The sequence below is a fragment of the Neopsephotus bourkii genome, unplaced genomic scaffold (genome assembly GCF_033783945.1).
Source record: "Neopsephotus bourkii isolate Nb327-2 ecotype Australia unplaced genomic scaffold, CSIRO-AGI_Nbou_v1 NB_107, whole genome shotgun sequence".
NCBI lineage: Eukaryota > Metazoa > Chordata > Aves > Psittaciformes > Psittacidae > Neopsephotus > Neopsephotus bourkii.
The window spans coordinates 8,166,222-8,185,073 of NW_026900624.1; the positions used below are offsets into that span (position 1 = coordinate 8,166,222).

The 18,852-nt window shown below is 35.3% G+C and overlaps 1 protein-coding gene across 1 annotated transcript in view; it reads left to right on the forward strand.

Annotated features, from left to right (window-relative positions):
• ARFGAP3 (ADP ribosylation factor GTPase activating protein 3) overlaps window positions 1-18,204 on the forward strand; it is a 33,467-nt gene extending 15,263 nt beyond the window's left edge. The window contains exons 8-16 of the mRNA XM_061359460.1: window positions 1,180-1,226; window positions 3,385-3,530; window positions 7,019-7,144; window positions 7,720-7,842; window positions 10,840-10,977; window positions 12,110-12,233; window positions 13,264-13,354; window positions 16,296-16,417; window positions 17,080-18,204. Coding sequence (XP_061215444.1) covers window positions 1,180-1,226; window positions 3,385-3,530; window positions 7,019-7,144; window positions 7,720-7,842; window positions 10,840-10,977; window positions 12,110-12,233; window positions 13,264-13,354; window positions 16,296-16,417; window positions 17,080-17,097 — 935 coding nt within the window. The 3' untranslated portion in view covers window positions 17,098-18,204. The remainder of the gene's footprint in view (window positions 1-1,179; window positions 1,227-3,384; window positions 3,531-7,018; window positions 7,145-7,719; window positions 7,843-10,839; window positions 10,978-12,109; window positions 12,234-13,263; window positions 13,355-16,295; window positions 16,418-17,079) is intronic.
• The last annotated feature ends 648 nt before the right edge of the window (window positions 18,205-18,852 follow it).

The following is an 18,852-nucleotide window of genomic DNA, read 5'->3' on the forward strand; positions in this document are numbered from 1 at the left end:
GGAAGAGACGTAATTTTTTTTAATATCCATGTGCACAAGTTGAAACATCAGATTTTGTATGACAACTTTTTCTGTTAAACCGTGCACTGCTCCTAAGACACAAATTTTAGTCTGTGTTGTTCTGATATTTACCTATCTTATCTTAGGCAACCTGACGAATTTAAATGCTACAGGTGTCACACCTAATAAAGGTGACCATTAATGTTTTACACCTCCTGTTAGACTGCTTTAAGTTCTGTGTTTAAAGCACACAGATGCAGTAGAGCATTGTGCTGTGATTAATGGCCTGCTACTAATGCTAAGCCAACACATCTTGTACTAATAGCTCAGTCTTTCCATCTAGATACAGTTTTGTTCCCTTTTCAGAAAGTGGAACGTTAAAAATTCAGAGTGGAAAAAATTTGTATTGATTTATTCGAAATATAGAATATATTCAAAATATTGATATATTCAAAATATTGAATATCTTCAATGTTCAGAATCTTAATTTACTTAACACTGAAGAGCGTATCATACTGTAAGCAAGTAAAAACAAGCTGAGGAAAACAATAAAATACATCAGTGATTTGTCATATCGGAGATCATTCTGCAGGGGTAGGTTTTCAAGACTACTCATTCTCAGCAGCACAGGGGTAGTAAAGAAGTGATGCCTGGGACTAACTCAGTACTTCAGGAAGGTATGGTCTTTGTCGCTGTTTGTATATTCACTTGATTTTGGTTTTTGTTGGTTTGGATTTGTTTTTTTTCACTTCACGTTTTATCTGTATCATTGGTGGACTTAAATGTAGCCAATACCTTTCTAACCAGGAAGCAATTCATCTTGGAAGTGATAAGGGATCAGGTGGACCTCTAGTCAGATTCAGAATAGCAAGTCCTGCATTCTTGTTTGTTTACTAGCAGGTATTTACAGCTGAAGACTGTGATTTTATTCCTGTTGTATATTTGCAAGAGATTCCATGCCCTCAATCAGAGGCAGTTTCTTGGAGATATTCACAGCTCTGTTCCCTGTAGCTAAGTATCTCAGTCTTGTAGTTTAGAAATTGTAATACTTCAAGGCATTAAAATAAATTCTCAGAGTTTTGGGAATTCAGTTTTGAGGCTGGTATTACGCAAACCATTTTCTGCAGTTCTGGAATTAATAAAATTGCATGTCAAGTAATGTACGTTTAATCCTTGCAGAGAACACCACCTTCATAAAAAAGAAGCCAAATCAAGCTAAGAAAGGGGTAAGTATATAAATAATACATATTTATAACTCTATTCTAAATTTCTGGAAATATGTAGATTGCAATTTGGAAATGAATCATGTAAGTTAGCACTAAACAATACTTGTGTCAGTAATAACTGATGAAACTAAAATGGAATTGAAAACTATGTCTGTGTCAAAACAGCCAATGGTCTGTTTGAAAACAGATTATTATTAACTTGAATTTGTCTAACAGGTTATTGTTCCATGTAGTAGAGTGCTTCAGATCTGTGGGTTGTTTTCTGACCTCAGATATTCAAAGTCTGTTTACATGTATGTAGCTCACTGAACTGTGTAGGCTTCCACATACATACCTGGGTGTCATTTTCCTTGTGCTGTCTGGGCCTGAGCAGCAGGTCATATTTTTTCAAAATTATGTAAAATTAAAATGACAAAGCATATATTGATGTCAAGGTCTGTATCCCATTTCTCCCGAGTTCTTTTCCCAGCCACTGTCCCTGCAACTCCACTGATGCCATGTAAATTTCGTCTCGTTTTCTGATACTGGGTTGCAGGGCTTCTTCAGGCTTTCAGCTAAGTTAATGGGCATTGAGATCTTTTTGTAGCAAATCTGGAAAACAGAGGGAGTTCCAGTAACACCTTTGAGTGGCTAAATATGCATGTGTGACATAATCTGTCAATACAGATTGAGACTTCAGATCTGTATTTCTGGAGGAGTTCTCATCTTGTATCGCACAGCAGTACGGTATTTGGTTGTATTTATAGACAGCTTGCAGCTGCATTCAATTTAAGATACTTTCAAGATAGTTTACAGACTTATTTCTGGATGGGGTCTTAGCACTTTCTTAGGCATCTGGTCTCCCTCAAGAAGACATGAGGAGAGTTGAGTATCTCAGAATGATGTGTTCAAGGAACCTGAAAAATGAGTAAGAGAGCTCAAGTTAACTCAGGTAGGAAAAACTAGGTTTTGAATGTATGGCTGTTGAGGCCCAAGAAAATAGCCTAATGTTAGGCTATTAGAATGACAGTGTGTTACAGAGAGTCACTTCTTTTAAGTTGGGGCTGTTCTATGGAAAAAGATTTGAAAGGTTTATTGGAACATATTTAGATTGAAACCTATTCTTTCTTGTTCACACTAGAGGGCCCTAATACACAGAAGAAATTCTAAGTGGTATGTGCGGGTGTGTTCCCTTTACAGTAAGAAGAACATGTCTGGGTTCATGGGTGCGTGTACAGTTTGTGAACTGTAGTGTCAGAGCCTGTAAAAAACCCCTGTATTTATGGAGGCCAGAACTTTTTATATGAACACATTAAAGGATCAAAATGTTAGGATGAATGTATTGTGAAAATTAATATTGCTGCAGCGTTGGAGATGAGGAATTACACACATGGGGGACTGTGAAAAGCAATTTGAGTGCTGTGCCACTGTCTGAATCAGCGTTATCGTATCTATTTATATTTGTAGTGTTTAGTGGGTTTTAAATCTTCAATAATCAGAATGAAAGAATGTGTATCGCTGTATTGAAGTAATACGAGCTAGGAATAGAATTCTTTTAAAGAATGAGTGCAAAACTGGAACCTCTCTGTGACATGTTTAAAAAAAGTTTACAATGCTTTGCTACATGTAAAAGCTAATCATGCATACACTTATATACAAAACCTGTGTATTGTTCTCCTACCATAAATTAGTAAGTCAGTAATTAATCTTAAGATAACACACTAGCACTGGACAGGGACAACTAATTGAAGAATGTTTGCCACTTCTAAATGTAAAATCTGAGTTAAGTGCATAAACACCAAATGGTTCCATTGCAACAAGTTTTACTATGTTAATCCTATGCAACAAAATTCTTTATTAAGAAACTGAAGTTGTGCTATGTATTATTTATTTGAACATGCTGACTTCTGAACAATTAAAACTATAATAGTTTCATTACCCTGTGATGCTTGACTGCAGAGCTAACAAAATTTGTAAGAGTTAGTAGGAGCAGCATGTAGAAGAGGGTCAAAACATGAAAAAATATTTTCTCTGCTCCAGATTTTAATTGTTGTTTGCATATGCTCCTGAACAGAGTATAGTGTTTGATATTGCTTTCAAGCTTACTGTTAAGTCAGTTGAAGTCATTGTCTCCCTTATAATGCTGGGGCTTTTGTTTTTTGTTTTTCAATAAAACAAGCTCGGTGCCAAAAAAGGTGGTTTGGGGGCACAAAAAGTGAGCAGCCAAAGCTTTAATGAGATTGAAAAACAAGCACAAGCTGTAGATAAAATAAAGGAACAAGAGGATCTTCATGGCAGTAAGAAAACTGATAAGGAAGAGCCACTGTAAGTATGAATTAAATATACAGTTGTAAACCACAAAGCCTAATTTCACGTTAATGAAGTAATTGCCAACATTTTAAATACTACTGGAGATTACCTCATGCAAATGAAACTTCAGTTCTTGCTTTAAAAAAAACCCCGATGTTGATGAGGTGGGCCAAATGGCAGTCTTCCCATTGCCCTTTTTTTCTGCCATTTTGCTGTATGTTTCTATAGTTTATTATTTACCCCAGAAATAGCCCAGTGCTATCTTTAAAAATAACTTTAGTGTTATTTAACAGAGAAAATAAGGGGACATTCTGCTGATACACATGAATAAAATGTGAAATAAACCCCAAACATGTTGAAGTATTACAGAGAACACTCTTGGCTCTTGAACTTTCTTTACCTCGCGTTAGTTTGTTTTGGGTAGTGCACTGAATACTATTTAAAGTAGTCTTTCTAAGAGCAGGGGGAACATACAAATACACAGCTTTATTTGTACTTATTGGGTAAGAGTTTCTATGCTGAAGGCAGGGGATAGTTTAAGTATGACTAGAATTGTCTGCTTGAGTTTCAGCTGTTTTATACTGGAGCTGCTTTCATTTCCCCTCAACCCTTTGAATATTTTTGTCTGAAGCCAGAAATCTGTTAATCCATCTCACTTAATAAACACTTAGACCTAAAGGACAGAGGGTGGTGATTCTGGTTCCTTCCACTGCATTTCTCTGCTACATGTTTTTTGGTTTTAACATTTTGTTAGTTGTCATCAAAATTAGACTGCTAAATACTTGGTTAGTGTACGCTTTTACTGTTGTAAAGTTTAACATCCTCTCTTGAGTGCTAAGATGCATCATGTTTATCAGCTGTAGAAAAAATCACTTGGAACTCATGATACCAAGCTCTTTGGTCTATAATGTCCTCCCTTGCTCATTTTGCTTACTTTATTTAGCCTCCACATAAATGGATATTTTGTGTGCTGCAAAAACATTAATTGCAAGGGGATAATTCATTTTTCCTGAAGTATTTTTACCACAAAAGTCATGCTTCTCGGTGGCTGACAAAATCTACCTGTAGAGTGACTCGGAGGAGTGGGCTACTAAATAACAAGAAAAATGACTGTTCATTATTATTTGTTATTATTATTTAACGATAGTATCTTTAATTATATTACTCAGTTTGGAAGAAAATCTCACTTAGCTATTTGTTTTTTGTGTCAGAAATGCATAGATCTGTATAGATTCAAGGCAACCTTTAGTACAAGGTTGCTGTAATCTTTCTGCAGTGGCCGGAACCCTCTAAAAATGTCTTCAAACATGAGGGGTGCACATACACTTCAGTTTATGGATCCGATTAGAGCAGGGCGAAGATAACTTTTTTGCCCTTGAAATTAACTTTTTTTTATTTTTAACTGTAGATGGCAGTATATACCTAAATTAAACAACGGTGAATACCTCTAAAATTGCATCTGCTTCCAACTAATTTGTGTGGCAGCTTTAATTTTAAAAGCTTGAGTAATGAGTTTTAGTAAATTAATTCGATGTGGTTTTGTTATGTGGCAGGAACTGAAGTAATTCTTTCATGGGCTAGTATTTAGAAAGTTAAAGAGTTCTGAGACTTAAAATGTTACTTTATAATCTATACACCTTTTTCTGCTGTACACTGACAAGAGACTAGATAGCTGCAATTACTTTTAAATTGAACCTACTTGTTTTAATCAACAGGAAATAAAATTTTTGGTGTTCATAAATAATATTTCATAAAGATGGGCTGCCAATCTTTCTACTTAAAGTGCTGAATAGATTTTTATCAGTAGTGGTTTCAAGTTGAACTTTAAAGAACATTTTTAATTTTCTGTGTAACACTAGGTCCTAAACTGTAGGAATTAATTTAAAATGTTCCTGAACGTACTCTGTGCTTTAAGGATATATTTTTCTGATTTTATTGGTTTCAAAAGTCATTCCACAGACGCATCCTTTTTTGTATCATCTTTTATTGTTATAAGCAACTGAACATAAGATACAGGGATTTTTTTTTTTTTAGTTATGGCTCTAAGTCCTCTTAAGGCCCCAATCAAAGGATATCTAATCATCCAAGATTAAGATTGCTCTCCTTTTTGAAATGACTCATCAGTGGAGGAGTGATGTCCCTCCCCTACCTTATAGCAGGCTGATACCTACATCCCTTGTCTTTGAAAGAAGACCAGACTCTGTCCTTTTCATTTTAACACATTCAGCCACACAGCTCCTGTCTTGCAGGAGATGCGCTAACCAGCAGGGCATGAACTTTGGTAGAGGCATCTTGTACTCTTGGTTAAGTCAGTATGCATGGGACCAGAAGAAATCAAGCTGGCAAGAGCTGGCAAGTTTCAGTAATCAAATAGTTAGGAGACACACTGGAAGAAAATACTCCATGGTCAAAAGCTTGGTTTCATTCCTGTTCCTGCACAGAATTGATAGAAAGTTACAATGGTTTTCAGGCTTAAGTGCTTACTCCCTAGTTGCAGCATGATGTCTACCGGCAGCATCCTAAATCTCATTTACCTTTCTTCTGATAGTGTTCATTCGTACTTTATGCCAGTCACAACTTATGAATTAAAGTACTGCTGCATTGCTCATTAAAATTACTATTTTTGTCACTTTTAACCTAACAAGTTAAATGCAAGCAGTGTTTCTACAATCCTGTAGTCAAGATTAAAAGCCTGTCTCTGCTGCACTAGTATTACTGGAAAATAGTTGCAATTGCTTTGAGGTACAGGAAATTCGTGGTATCTCAGAATGACATTTTACAGTGTCTGAACTCTGGGGATGTTTCGAGTGACAAAATGTGTTGCCAGCTGTGCAACAAATTACAATATTTGGATGCTTCAGAGTTTCCATAATACAGAATATATTCCATTTTGGGAGTACAAAGACTCCTCCCCTCTCCTGAGATACTCTTTTGGACATATAAGGAAGGGCTGTATCAATAAAGAATCATGGTCTGCCTTGAGCACTTGTCTCAAGAGTGTATATATAGCAAGTGTTAAAACCACTGACAGCATGAGGCAGGGGTGGAGTGAGACATAACAAGGCCAAGCTGGATATTAGGGGAAAATATTACTAGTATTTTATCATGAATACCACTGTACTGTAGTACATGAGAGTTGCTTTTTTTGACAATTATTTGATTTCACCTAGAATCAGGACTGTGGAAAAAAAAACTCTTTCAGTTTGACTTAAAGGTGATGCAAAACTGTCCTGAACTTTAGTAGCAGCAAGTTTCACATTCATTTTGAAAAAGATCACTTGCTCATACACAGACTAGGGTACTGTTTCCACAGCCTTCTCTACTGACTTTCTCCCATCCTTGTAGTTTGAATTTTATCCAATTAACAATTAGTATTTTCAGTAAACACAGTAAACTGCAAATTACAGTGCTGCAATATATGTTGCTAATTTTCTACCATTATTATTGGGTTGGACATCGTATAGCATTTTCCAGTTATGTTTTAACTGTATGTTTTGTTCTAGCGTATCATCTTTACGGTTGGCCTACAGAGATCTTGATATTAAAACAAAAGAAGAAAATTTAAATCTGTCTGGTAAGAAGAAAACTGAATTGGAGAGGCTTGGCATAGGATTCGGCAGCAACAGGAGGTATGTGAAGTTCTATAAACTGTATTAAAAATACTCTGTGGCTTTATGCAGTTATCCTTTGTTTTACTTAGGAAATGAAAAAACATACTAAAGTGTGTTATGGAAACTTAAATAATATAATCAAAGAATCTAGTATTTGTCGAGGGAAGGATCAGAATTGCTTCTGATTAAGTTTTAACCTGCAAGACAGGTGTTAAGCTAAACTGTAGGATGTCTGTAAGGTTTTTGCCTCCATTAGCTGACTGTGAGGAGGGTAGAATGTTTTCAGTGAACACTACCAACCCAAGTGTATTCTGTCTTTTCCAAGCAAAAACTCTGAAATTGCTCTGTTTTCCAGCTGTTGGACTGGTCTGTGTGTTCAGAAGTCCTGTCCCTACTTCAGATAATTGCAGTTGAGTTTTCCAGTGCTTTTTCTTTGTTCCTTTATTTTTTAAATTCCTCCTTTCTTCTTAAATGTTTGTATAGCTTGGGCTTTATCAACAAGCTTCAGAAACTAGATTTGGGCTTAAATTTTTTTTATTTTTAGGTGGGAGCTTTGTTATCTCCTTATATACTTACTTTCTTCTTGTCCCCAGTGGCATTTCTCACTCAGTCACCTCAGATATGCAAACAATAGAGCAGGAAACACCTGTAATTGCAAAGTCGAAGAAAAAATACACTGATGATGTCGAAGACTCATATTACTCTGCTAGTTCAAGGTAATTTATAAGCTTTTTACTTGGGGTGGGGGGCAGAAATATATGCAAGTTATGTATTCAAATATGCACAGTATATTTGGAGCTTAAGATCAAAACAGAAGATGACTGGACATGTCTACACAGCATATTTTCAGGGGACGTCTGGATCAGAAAAGTTGTAGAATAGTTGACCTTACCTTGATGACACATGTATTTATAAAGAAGAGGAGTTACTTTTTCTGAGGATAGCCTGAATTAATGTGTTTACAGGTTTTGTCTTGTTCAGGGTCTACTCTCTGTTTGCACAGACAGTTGCCATGTAACCTTTTAATTGCTGTGCACCCAATCCAGTGATTTTTTATTTTTGGCAGAATGATTTGTGTTTATTCCTTTTTTTTTTTTTCCCTTTCTTTCAGTGTTACTTGATAGACTTTTATATATTTAAATTAAAAAAAATGCAAAAATGAATTGATGAATTTTTGATCGAAGTATGAATGCAGTGCAAATTACAAAATACCACTGTTGGGAGGGAGGGAAAAATGAGTTAGTTCTGCAGGTACTAATTGCAATGAAACAGTTGTTTCTGAACTGACAGATAGAAACAGGTGTTGCTTTTATAAACCGCCTTTATTGGATTGGTGCCACAGAAACATGAAAAATTGTACCTAATTACTTGTAGACAGGCAAATAAAACCACAAAGGCTTTTGTCATTACTTTGTAGTGTAATCGCTAGTGGCAGAAATGCAAACATGGTACCAAGTCTTGTAAAATAAAACGTATCATTTCAGTGCTTCTCTGTTTGTTCCTTGAACTGTTACTCTCTCGAATTATTCATAAGCCTACTAGCAGGCAAAGGATAAATTATGGAAGAGGTTTTTTAATGTGTTTTGGTTCAATAATTAGAGGATAAATTGTAACCTGGCTGCTCCCAGATCATCTTCTAGTTATAGCAACAGTAGAATCTAATTCAAGTTGGTGTACAAATTCATTCTCTTTAAAGAAATTATAAAGTCAGATTGTTAGTCTTGGTAAGGTTTGTAAGGTGGTTATTAGCCTTAATTCCAAAGGTTGGCTTTGAAATAGAGGTGAATTTAACATCATCTTCATATAGGCCCAAAAGCAAAATAATCGCACTCAGAGTTCTGACAAATATCTGTAAATTAATCAAGCTAAATATCTGAAGATTTAGAAATATAATTGAAGCTTCACAAAATCCTTGGATTTTGATTTTTCTTTTCGCTCCAATTAATAAAATCTATTAACATAACAATGTTAAATTTTATTTTCTGTTCAATGCTGGTTTTCTGTCTCCTTCCACTCACACCCCTCCCACACTCCCTGAATACTGAGAATGCTATTTTGCAAAGTTAAGAAAATCTGAGAGGGAAGGATAAAGAAAGTAAGTAATGTTATTCAAATCAGCTCTTGTAGCCCCTGTCCAATCCTGTGATTAGTAAGCAATGTTATTCAAATCAGCTCTTGTAGCCCTTATGTGTATACATATACACATAAGTATACATATATATATGTGTGTGTGTGTGTATATATATATATATATGAACACCTTGTTATTACATGTCCATATAAAACTTCGAAAGATTGTTGTGGGTTCTTTTTGTCTGTCAGAAGGGAAGGCTAGAGACTCTTGCTTCTTATAGTTCATTCCAGATCTGTCCCTACTATTTTCCATGTGCAGAGGTGGAGGCCTTGCTGCTGAAGGTGTCACATTTCTCATAAACTGCAAAAACAAAGTGTCCTGACTATTCATATAACACAAACATGAAGGACCTTGTTGTGGGTGGGGTTTTTTAAGAGTGCTTTTCAAAAAACACAGCTGCAGACTTTCATATCCCATGCTTGTTCTACTGAATCATTCCATTCTGCTAGCCTCTTGTTGATCATTTTGCTCCTTACCCTGGTCGAATCCAAACTTTAAAAAAGTCTATTTAACTACAAAAAGAAATTCTTAATCTTTGGTATTTTAATAGGTTGGGGTTTTTTTTCAAGTATTCTCCATATATGTTCAGGTAAATGTAGCTAACCAAAGGGGAATAGGTCAAGATAACATACAACCAGAACTGAAAAACATGCTTATTCTTTTCCCCTCTTTTCTTTCTGTTTGGGTTTTCCCTGCAATTTTGATATGCAAGAGAAGATTATTGTATTAAGACTTGTTTTTATGTGTTATTTTAACAAAACGTTACAAAACTGAGAGGTACTTAATATTTGTATTAAAAAAATACAAAAAAATTATGTAAATAAAAATTTATTTAAATAACACACAGAACCAAAGACAAGGGCTATCTTTACTGTTCTGAACTGTTTGTGGATGCCTTAGAAAATGAGGCCAGATTCTCTGCCTGTATAGTTTAAAGATTGACTTGTCTGGATCTGTGAGATTAGCTGCTATCAGCCCCTTAGTGAAAACACTGCCTCATGTGGAACCAGAGCACACCTGGATGCCATGGGTTAGCTCTGTGTTCTTGGATCTCTTGAGTGTTCAAAGTGCCTTGAAAGTACGGTGACTTTTTTTGTAGCTGGTATCTTAGCACGAGGCCTCTATGAGCAGACTGCTTTTTAGTGTCGTCATGGTGCCTTGCTTGCAGAGTCTGTCCTTAAGTTTTCTTAAGGAAATGATACCAGCCAAGTATCTTGACAGTGTCTTTCCCAGTGCTTTGCCTGACACTAAGAAAGACGTAATACTTTGAAATAATGAGAACTTTGCTGGTTTTGGTGGGACCGTGTCTTTCAGGCAAAGATATATTGCAAATTCATGGCCATATTCAGCCAAAAGAAAGGTTGAACTTTCTAGTCAGTCAGATATATGCGTAAAAACAAAAAAAATCAATTGAATTCAATTCTGCAAAGCTTCTAACCAATATTATGAAGTCCTGATTATTCATTGACAGCTATCATTGTGCTGAAAACTTGCCAGTGTACACTCACTATAGCAATATTTATTCAGCAATATAAAGTTCCCACTTTTTCAATAGTTATTTTTACTTCCTTTATTTTAGGTACTATGATTCTTCAGATTTGAGGAGCAGCACTTTCTCTAAATGGGACGACAATTCAGATTCCTTTTGGAAGAAAGAAAACAGTAGTAGAGATGTTGATATAATGTTAACTTCAAAAAGTCCAGGATTTTCAGACAGGTATACCAAGAAAACCTAACTGATTTTTGTACAGAAAGCTAAAGCTTTGAGTTCTGGTCAGAGTAGTGGGATTTTTTTCAATCTAGAAGGAGAATTTAGTTGCAACTTTCATTAGCAGTCAAGAGATTTTTTTTTTTTTATTTTTTTTTTGCAAGCTGAATTTCCTATTTATATTTTAAGCACTTGGCTGTTTTGCTGGGTGCTGCACAGTGTATGTACTGGAGGTAATTTCCAAAGCGTTTCAGCAAAAAAGGAGTAGACAAAAGACGTTGAGAGAAACTCAAATATTTGTACTGTTCTGAGAGCATAGGTGCTTTACTTCTTTGTTTATTGCCTAGTGAACCAAAGAGAACCCAGTTACCTGGTGAATGAAACTGTAGGGTATTCAGCTTTTAGGATGAAAGTATTGAAGACAGGTACAAACAACACGTCTAATTGTTATGATGATAAAAAATGAATATTTCTTTGACAACTGCATTTTTATCTTTGTAATCAAGTAGGAAATGTAAGAATGTGGGGCTTTGTGTGCTTGGTTGGTGTTTTCTCCTTCTGTTCTTACTTAAAACTGTTTTTTTCATTTACCTGTAAAGTACAGTTCGTGCATGTAAGTACAACTTCTTTAACACAAGCATGTTCTGCTTCTTCCTCTCTAGTGGACCAGTGATGCATATTACACAAAATAGGGGTTTATGTCCATAATACTGTTACTTCCTTATTTGCTTACATTTACTTTGGAAAAGTTGGAGGGGAGAAAAAGGGAAGCGACTGTTTTGAAGATGTATGTTTGAGGTGGAAGGCAGTGACAGTTTAAAGGATGTTAAACGTTTTTGTGCTGTTACATTTAAATCTGAATTTCACTGACATTGTGTGTTCTGACATTTTGTAGAAATATTCTGTCCTTGTTCACGTAATTTAGCTTGCTTTTTAAATGAACTTTGAAAACAAAGATACAAGATTGAGGAATTTGAAATGCTGTTTGTTCACCATCTTGTAAAACTGTCACTGAAATTTTATTTGCTGCTCTGTCAACTTAGTTATCTGAATTTCTTTGTCCTGGGTTGATACTGATTTTATTTTTTGTTGCAACGTAAATAAAAGTGAGGCTCACAAATACAGTTTATTTTTCTTTTAGGCCTGCGTCTCGTCGTAAGCCTGAATATGAACCACCTTTAAACACAGATGAGGCACAAAAGAAATTTGGCAATGTAAAAGCAATTTCATCAGACATGTATTTTGGAAGGCAAGATCATGCTGATGTAAGTAGAAGCAGTGGTAAATATTTTTTAATATTAAAATAATCTTTGACTATAAACACAGTGTTCTTATACAGAGAAGGCCATAAAGAGTTAAAATTGGTAGAATTAGTAAGCTTATAGAATTATGTCCAGTTGAATATTTGCCTGATAGAGATGTAGGCGTTTCTGATAACTCTGATAGTTTATCATCTGGTTTTAAGGAGTTGCCACTGCAAATAGGACCTTACCTCCAACATCATTCTTCCCTGATAGAAGTAGTCAGCAGTCTTTATTTTTGAAAGAAACAGCCTGATGCTGGATGTAGGCTTACTTCATTTGTTCTTAATACCCAAATTGATGCCAACAAACTGTTGTTAAAACAGCTGTCCTGTCTGTGTTTGTTGCATGGAAACATTATTACTATTGTAAGGCCAACTGAGTGATGAATTATTCAACAAATGACATGTAATTGATCCAGCCTAGAAATAAAACACAGATTAATATTATGTTTCATTTTAGAGGTGGGGGGTCATTTTGAAAACATACTTTTAATGAAAAATTAGCAATGTAATGAGGAATGTAAAAATATAATTAATTTATTATAATAATAATCATCATCAATTATTATTATGTTTCCAGGGAACTCAGAAAAAGTTGAATTAAAAGCATGGTATGATTAGAAGGGTTACCATGATGCTAGCTGCAGTGCTTTTTCCTTATCTTATCCTATCTAATCACTCCATTTCACAATTTTTAGTTGCTTTTAATGGTTGCGTAGTTTTTCAGCAATTTTAGGGTAGCTAACAGTGAATAGGCCTCTTGGTGTTGCAGTAGTAAATGTCACTCTGATGAACTCAGAAATGAGTTGAGAATATGACATACTCACACTGTATAAGTCATGTGAAAAGTACAAAATGGGAGCAACTTGCAGAAGGGTCAACTTCAGCTGGATTTCTGTGTTCTAAAACTGTACCTATTGTCTCATGAATTATCTAACATGACCTCAGAAGATGACAGCACACTGTTACAACACTTCTCAATTCTTTTCTAGTATGAAGCAAGGGCTCGACTAGAAAGACTTTCTGGAAGCTCATCTATAAGTTCATCTGACTTGTTTGACGATCAGAAAAAACAACCAACAGGTACCTATTGAACAGAGTGAGAAACTGTATTATGGAGTGAATACGCTCCTGTACTCTGATTCTAGTTCCACTATCAGCTAGCTGTCACTGTGTTCTGCCAGAAGTGTACAAAGTGCAGTACATGTTAGTATTGCTAATAGGTCAAGCAAGCATAGCCAATGTATTTATTATTAAAAAAAATATAATAAATCTTAAATTTCAAGTTCCGTGTTTTCAGTTCACTGAGTTCAGTGTATTATGTTGGTTTTTACATGACTCGTTGAAAATAATAGACTTTATGTTGTAAATTTTTATCGAAGGGAAATTGTAATATTTTGTTATAAAACCAAATGAGGTAACACCTACACTGACTGTTAGGTAGGTTTTTTGATAAGTGACCTTAAGCAACTTACGTTTCATATATGTGAAAATAGCTGTCATAATAATATTGGAGTCTAAGGAAAGTCTTTAATAAAATATTAGTGGCCTTGAAATTCCCATGTTAATCTGTTGCATGGCATATCATATCCATTCATCATAGTATCTGCTTCTAAAACTGGTCTTGCCAAATTATTAAGGACAATTTTCTGTTGTTTTGTCTGTGTGAAGGGTTTGTTGGAATGCCAAAGTTAAAGATGGGGCAAATTGATGTGAAATACATATCTCTGTGTTTATATATGTATGAATGTGTCTTTTTATGTACACATGCGTATATATAGGTAGTAAAATTCTCACCCTGTTCTGAAGAAGGGTAAGATAGGCAATTATACAGTGTTTAGTAGCTGTACATGAATTATGCACACACTGTTATTCATCACTAGCCACTTGGAAAGGTTCTTGGGGCTTGTGGAGGAATGCAGAGATTCCTAATAATGGGATGAAAATACCTGCCTGTGATTTGAGGTTAGTTACTGTTTGTGACTGGTGTGCAACCCAACAGTAAATTTAAAGTTTTATGTTGCAGAGACTAAACTTCTGCTAGATTTTGTGGGTTGTTAAGTGCTCTAAGATAATAGTGAGGAAAAGATAGACCGGAAATTATTTTGTATATTGTAAATTCACGCTATATTCAATCTAAAAAAATCTTCCTTTCCTGCATTCCTGTTACACCTCCTACCCCAAAGACTATCTTTTGACAGTGGTCCATCTTGGAGAAATTCTACTGATAGCTTGCCAAGGGCATCATTAGTTCCATAAAATAAAGGTAATTAGGAGACCAGAGGCTGGCAACAAAAACACTGCTGTAATTCTGGGGTCCTTGCCAGAATAAAATGTCCTTTGAATCTAAAGTTGTTTTTATGAGCTCTGCTGAGATTTAGGGTAGAACAGTTTTGGGATGCTTTCATTTGTACAGAAAGCTGTAGGAGCCATTTACCAAAAAGAGGGCTACAAGTAAACACTTTTACTTTGCATTATTTCGGACCAGTTGCTTATGAAAGATAGCATGTTGGATAGCTGAAGTGTAGATGCTGATTTTGAAGGAAATCACAAGAAAAGGAGTTGCTTTCCTGTCTCATTTACAAGTTTTTCAGACAACCATACATAACCAGGAAAACATGAGAAAATTAATGTGGCTGAGAAGTGGTTAGAGCTTTTCCCAGGTTATTTATATCTGCAAATTTTATTTCCATGACTCTGACTCTAATATCAAACGCTTCAGCATTTTTGTTAAGTGGAACAGTTTGTCAAAATTACAGTTCAGAAATAGGGCTCTCTCAGTAACAGGGAATTTTTGAAAATAACCTATTAAAAAGTATGCCCATGCATTGTAGGAACAATTAATAGCAGGCCGTAAAGAATGGAGTGGGAAGCATATACCACGATGAACCAGCCAATTAGCTTAGCTAAATCACATTGTCTACAGTAATGTTTTATCAGCCTGCTAATGAGGCAGGTGCCTTTAATTTCCCATGAAAGGAGGAGCTGCAGGTTCACTCTCTTTCCCTCCTCCACCCCTGCTCAAAACAAAAACAGGGAGAAGAATGGGTTGCCCATGGGTATCAACGTGCACTATGGAGCTCCTGTCAAAAGCAGTTATAGTTGTATAGGTTGGGGAGTCTGAGGCTGGACGAGCTTGTCCAAGGTTCAGTAACTGTTTGCAAGTTACTAGTTGTGTCCTGACTGGTCATGATTATCTGTTGACTGTGTGTCTTAAATGAAGGCTACAGATTACAGTCTCCATTTTGATACAGGTATGTTTTGGGATGCTTCTTCTCAGGAGCCCCACTTATTCCCAAAATCATGGCCTGTGATGCTGGTTTACTGACATTTGTGCTTTTTACAGTATCAGGTATTTAATATTAAGGCCTGCCAGTAATTCTTTTTGCAAATGAGTGGGTGATTGTAGTTGTCAGCATGTTAATACTTATCATGCAGTTAATAGAAATCAAAGATGTTTCAAAACTATCTTCAGGACTATACTTTTCACAATAGTAGAGCTAACAGTGGCCACACTATATTGGCTTTAACAAAGGCCGCGTTGCCAGTTTTGCCTTGGAGTTTTAAAACTTAATTACATCTGCTATAATTTCTATAGAGCTCTCCTAGCCTCAGATGTAGTAATGCAAAATGTGTGTTTATACAGCATGCAAAGCATACCTGTGCATGCACATAATGACAGAAGTGCATTCATATTTTAATAGCAATGTAATAAATCTGTTTAGGATACCAGACAAATTAACATCACAGTGGATTGAAAGTGCAGAATAAATTATATATTATCTGAACTTTTATTGCTTAGCTGGGAATATAGAGTGTAGAAGATGCAACTCTGGGTGAAATTTTGAACAACTGAAAAAAATTGAGACATATTTAAGAAATTTGAGATGTGTGCTCAGTGGTTTTTACAGTGTCAACCAGACATTGGTATTTAGTGCTCCTAGTAGTATCTTGTACTTCCAGGGGAGGAAAGGCTACTTTTAATATAAAGTTCTCTTTTCTTCTTGTGTGCATGTCCTTTTAGGAAGCTACAATATTACAAATGTCTTGCCTTCAGCTCCTGATATAGCTCAGTTTAAACAAGGAGTAAAGTCAGTGGCTGGAAAACTTTCTGTACTTGCTAATGGGGTCATGACATCTATACAGGTTAGTAAAAATATTTACAATATATTAATCATCTATTAAAGTCTTTTTATAGGATTTAGTATCATGGATGCTGCCATTGAATCATCTTAGGGGAGGAAAGAATGAATTTGAGCTTTGTATACCTCTCATGGTAGACAGTAGTCTTTCTAAAAAGAAATCTGTAGCTGTAGAATAACTTTTTTTGCCTTTTCCTTATATACTTTATTTCTTTTCTTACAACTGAAACAAAATTTCCATAACAAAGTTATTTGCTGTCACTTAATTTTTAAAGTAATAATAACTCAGAACATAATAGTTTAGTTGGAAGGAATCTGTAGCAATCATCTGGCCCAACTCTTATATTGGCTCTTTAATTAACTTGACATAAATACCTTTGATCCATGTTTGTGCAGAAAATTAAGATATCCTTGTTTCAATAGTGTAAAGCATGCTTCATGCTTCAGTTTGCATTTCCTAGATGAGGTCAGTGGGAGCTCTTGGATGTTTGAAAATCAAGCTAATTATCCTGGAGTTTAGCCATAAACTGCAGTTCTTGGAAGCGCTGGTCAAATTTCTTTAAGTCTTTAAGAACTAAACTAGGCTTTATGTACAAATATTAATTAAAACAGATTTACTGCAATGGAAAACATATTCATGTCTGTCTGATTTTTTTACTTTTCTAGGATCGATATGGTTCGTGACATCTTTTGTATCAACATGATTAAGTACCCTAAAGAAGGATTTCTCTTCAGATACACAAGTGATCACACTGCTGATTGGAATAAAAGTTGCCTTAAGACTGTTGATATTTTTACTTGTTCCAGCATATTTTTTCCTTATGCAGCTTTCTGGCTCAGCCTCTTCTTACTCCTGTTCAATCTCTACAGAGGAGAAACCTTGCGGCAACTTGTTACGTAGCATGTACTTTTTTGATTTCCCCTCCTTTACAGTCTTGCATTTGTTAGCAACCTCAATGTTAGATGTAGGAAGCTTTATTTTATTACTGGTTTCAGCTGTGAGGCAGGAATGAGAAAGAAGGATGAATGAAAATTGAAAATGAGGGTTCCTAATAGAAACCTCAGTGCAGTTTTATCCTTACCAGATGTAGCTTGTCTTCCGACTCTCACAAGCTGTGGGGAAGAAAATGTAAATGAAGTACATGCTGAGGTGTTATTTAGTAGACTGTTGCAAAATACAGGGTTCAGTTAAACCTGCGCTTACCAGGAAGTAGAAGCTCTTGCAGTCATAAATGGTTGTGCATTAAAATGATGGGGAATTAAGTGTTTTAAAACAATATTCCTGCTAGAAAATTGTATGCTTAGATGAGACGTATGGAGAAGACAGGACATGGTATATTGAATAGTGGATTTCATCTTGTTACGGGAGCAAGCTATTTATTCGTACTTTTGAAAGTTACAAAACATTGCAATATAGAATCCTTAAGTGCTTTTTAAAAATCTGTATTGTGTACAAATTGAACTAAAAAATCTAAATATATAAAGGGCCCAGTAGAGTAGTTAATTAAATACTTGTTTAAAATGTTTAGAACAAGCATAGATTTTTTGTTAAATTATGAAATATTGAATGAGGAAATAGTGGGGCTGTGTTTTAGACAGTCTAGAGTTTTTTGCTGATGACATTCTGTATAAAAATGATTGTGACCTTAAAGAAAAAACCATCACAACCAAGAATGAGCACAAGATAATTCCATTCTGTAACTTTATTCCTTAATTCAAATTTGTAAACGTTGCTGTCTAATAAAAATAATAGCTATAAACTCATTTTAAAATTAAATTTCTATGTGCAGACATGAGCCTCCAGCTTTTTAAATACTGCCATCTGTATTCTGTCTATACAATGTTCTGGTAGAATTAACCTTTAATTTCAATTAGTGAAATTAGCTTTCTTATTAAATTACTACAATGATTCAGAAATCAAAACACTAAGGCTGGGGTAGAAAATAAGCTACTGTATTAAAATACTATGAATACTGTGTTGAAATGCAGTATACATTATACAGTATAGCTGTATAGCTGTATTTACTCTTGAATTTCTAGCTGCCTTTTACATCTGCCTCTCAGTTCTGGTAACTTTCTCTTGAGGATGTTACACTTAGATTTATTAATCCAAAAATGATCTTGCTTGTTTTGTATTACTCTTAAAAAAGAATTTCTTTTGCTTAACTGTAGAGCTTTACAGTAAAAGTCTTGCTTTGATTTCTCCTTTCTGACCCTAAAGAGGTGATTTTGCTAATATAAAAAGCAGATGTACTGGTCAGGGCTTGCTTCAGTTTTCTCCAATTACAGGTAATGATTCTCAGACTGCTCTTTCAGTTATGTGTACACAAAGAAGTAAATTTATTGCAAGTAACAAGTGGTCTGATTTTTCAGATACCAACAACATCCAGTGACTTGCAGAAGAGCTGCTCCTCCAGTCACTGGGCTGCATATTTAGAC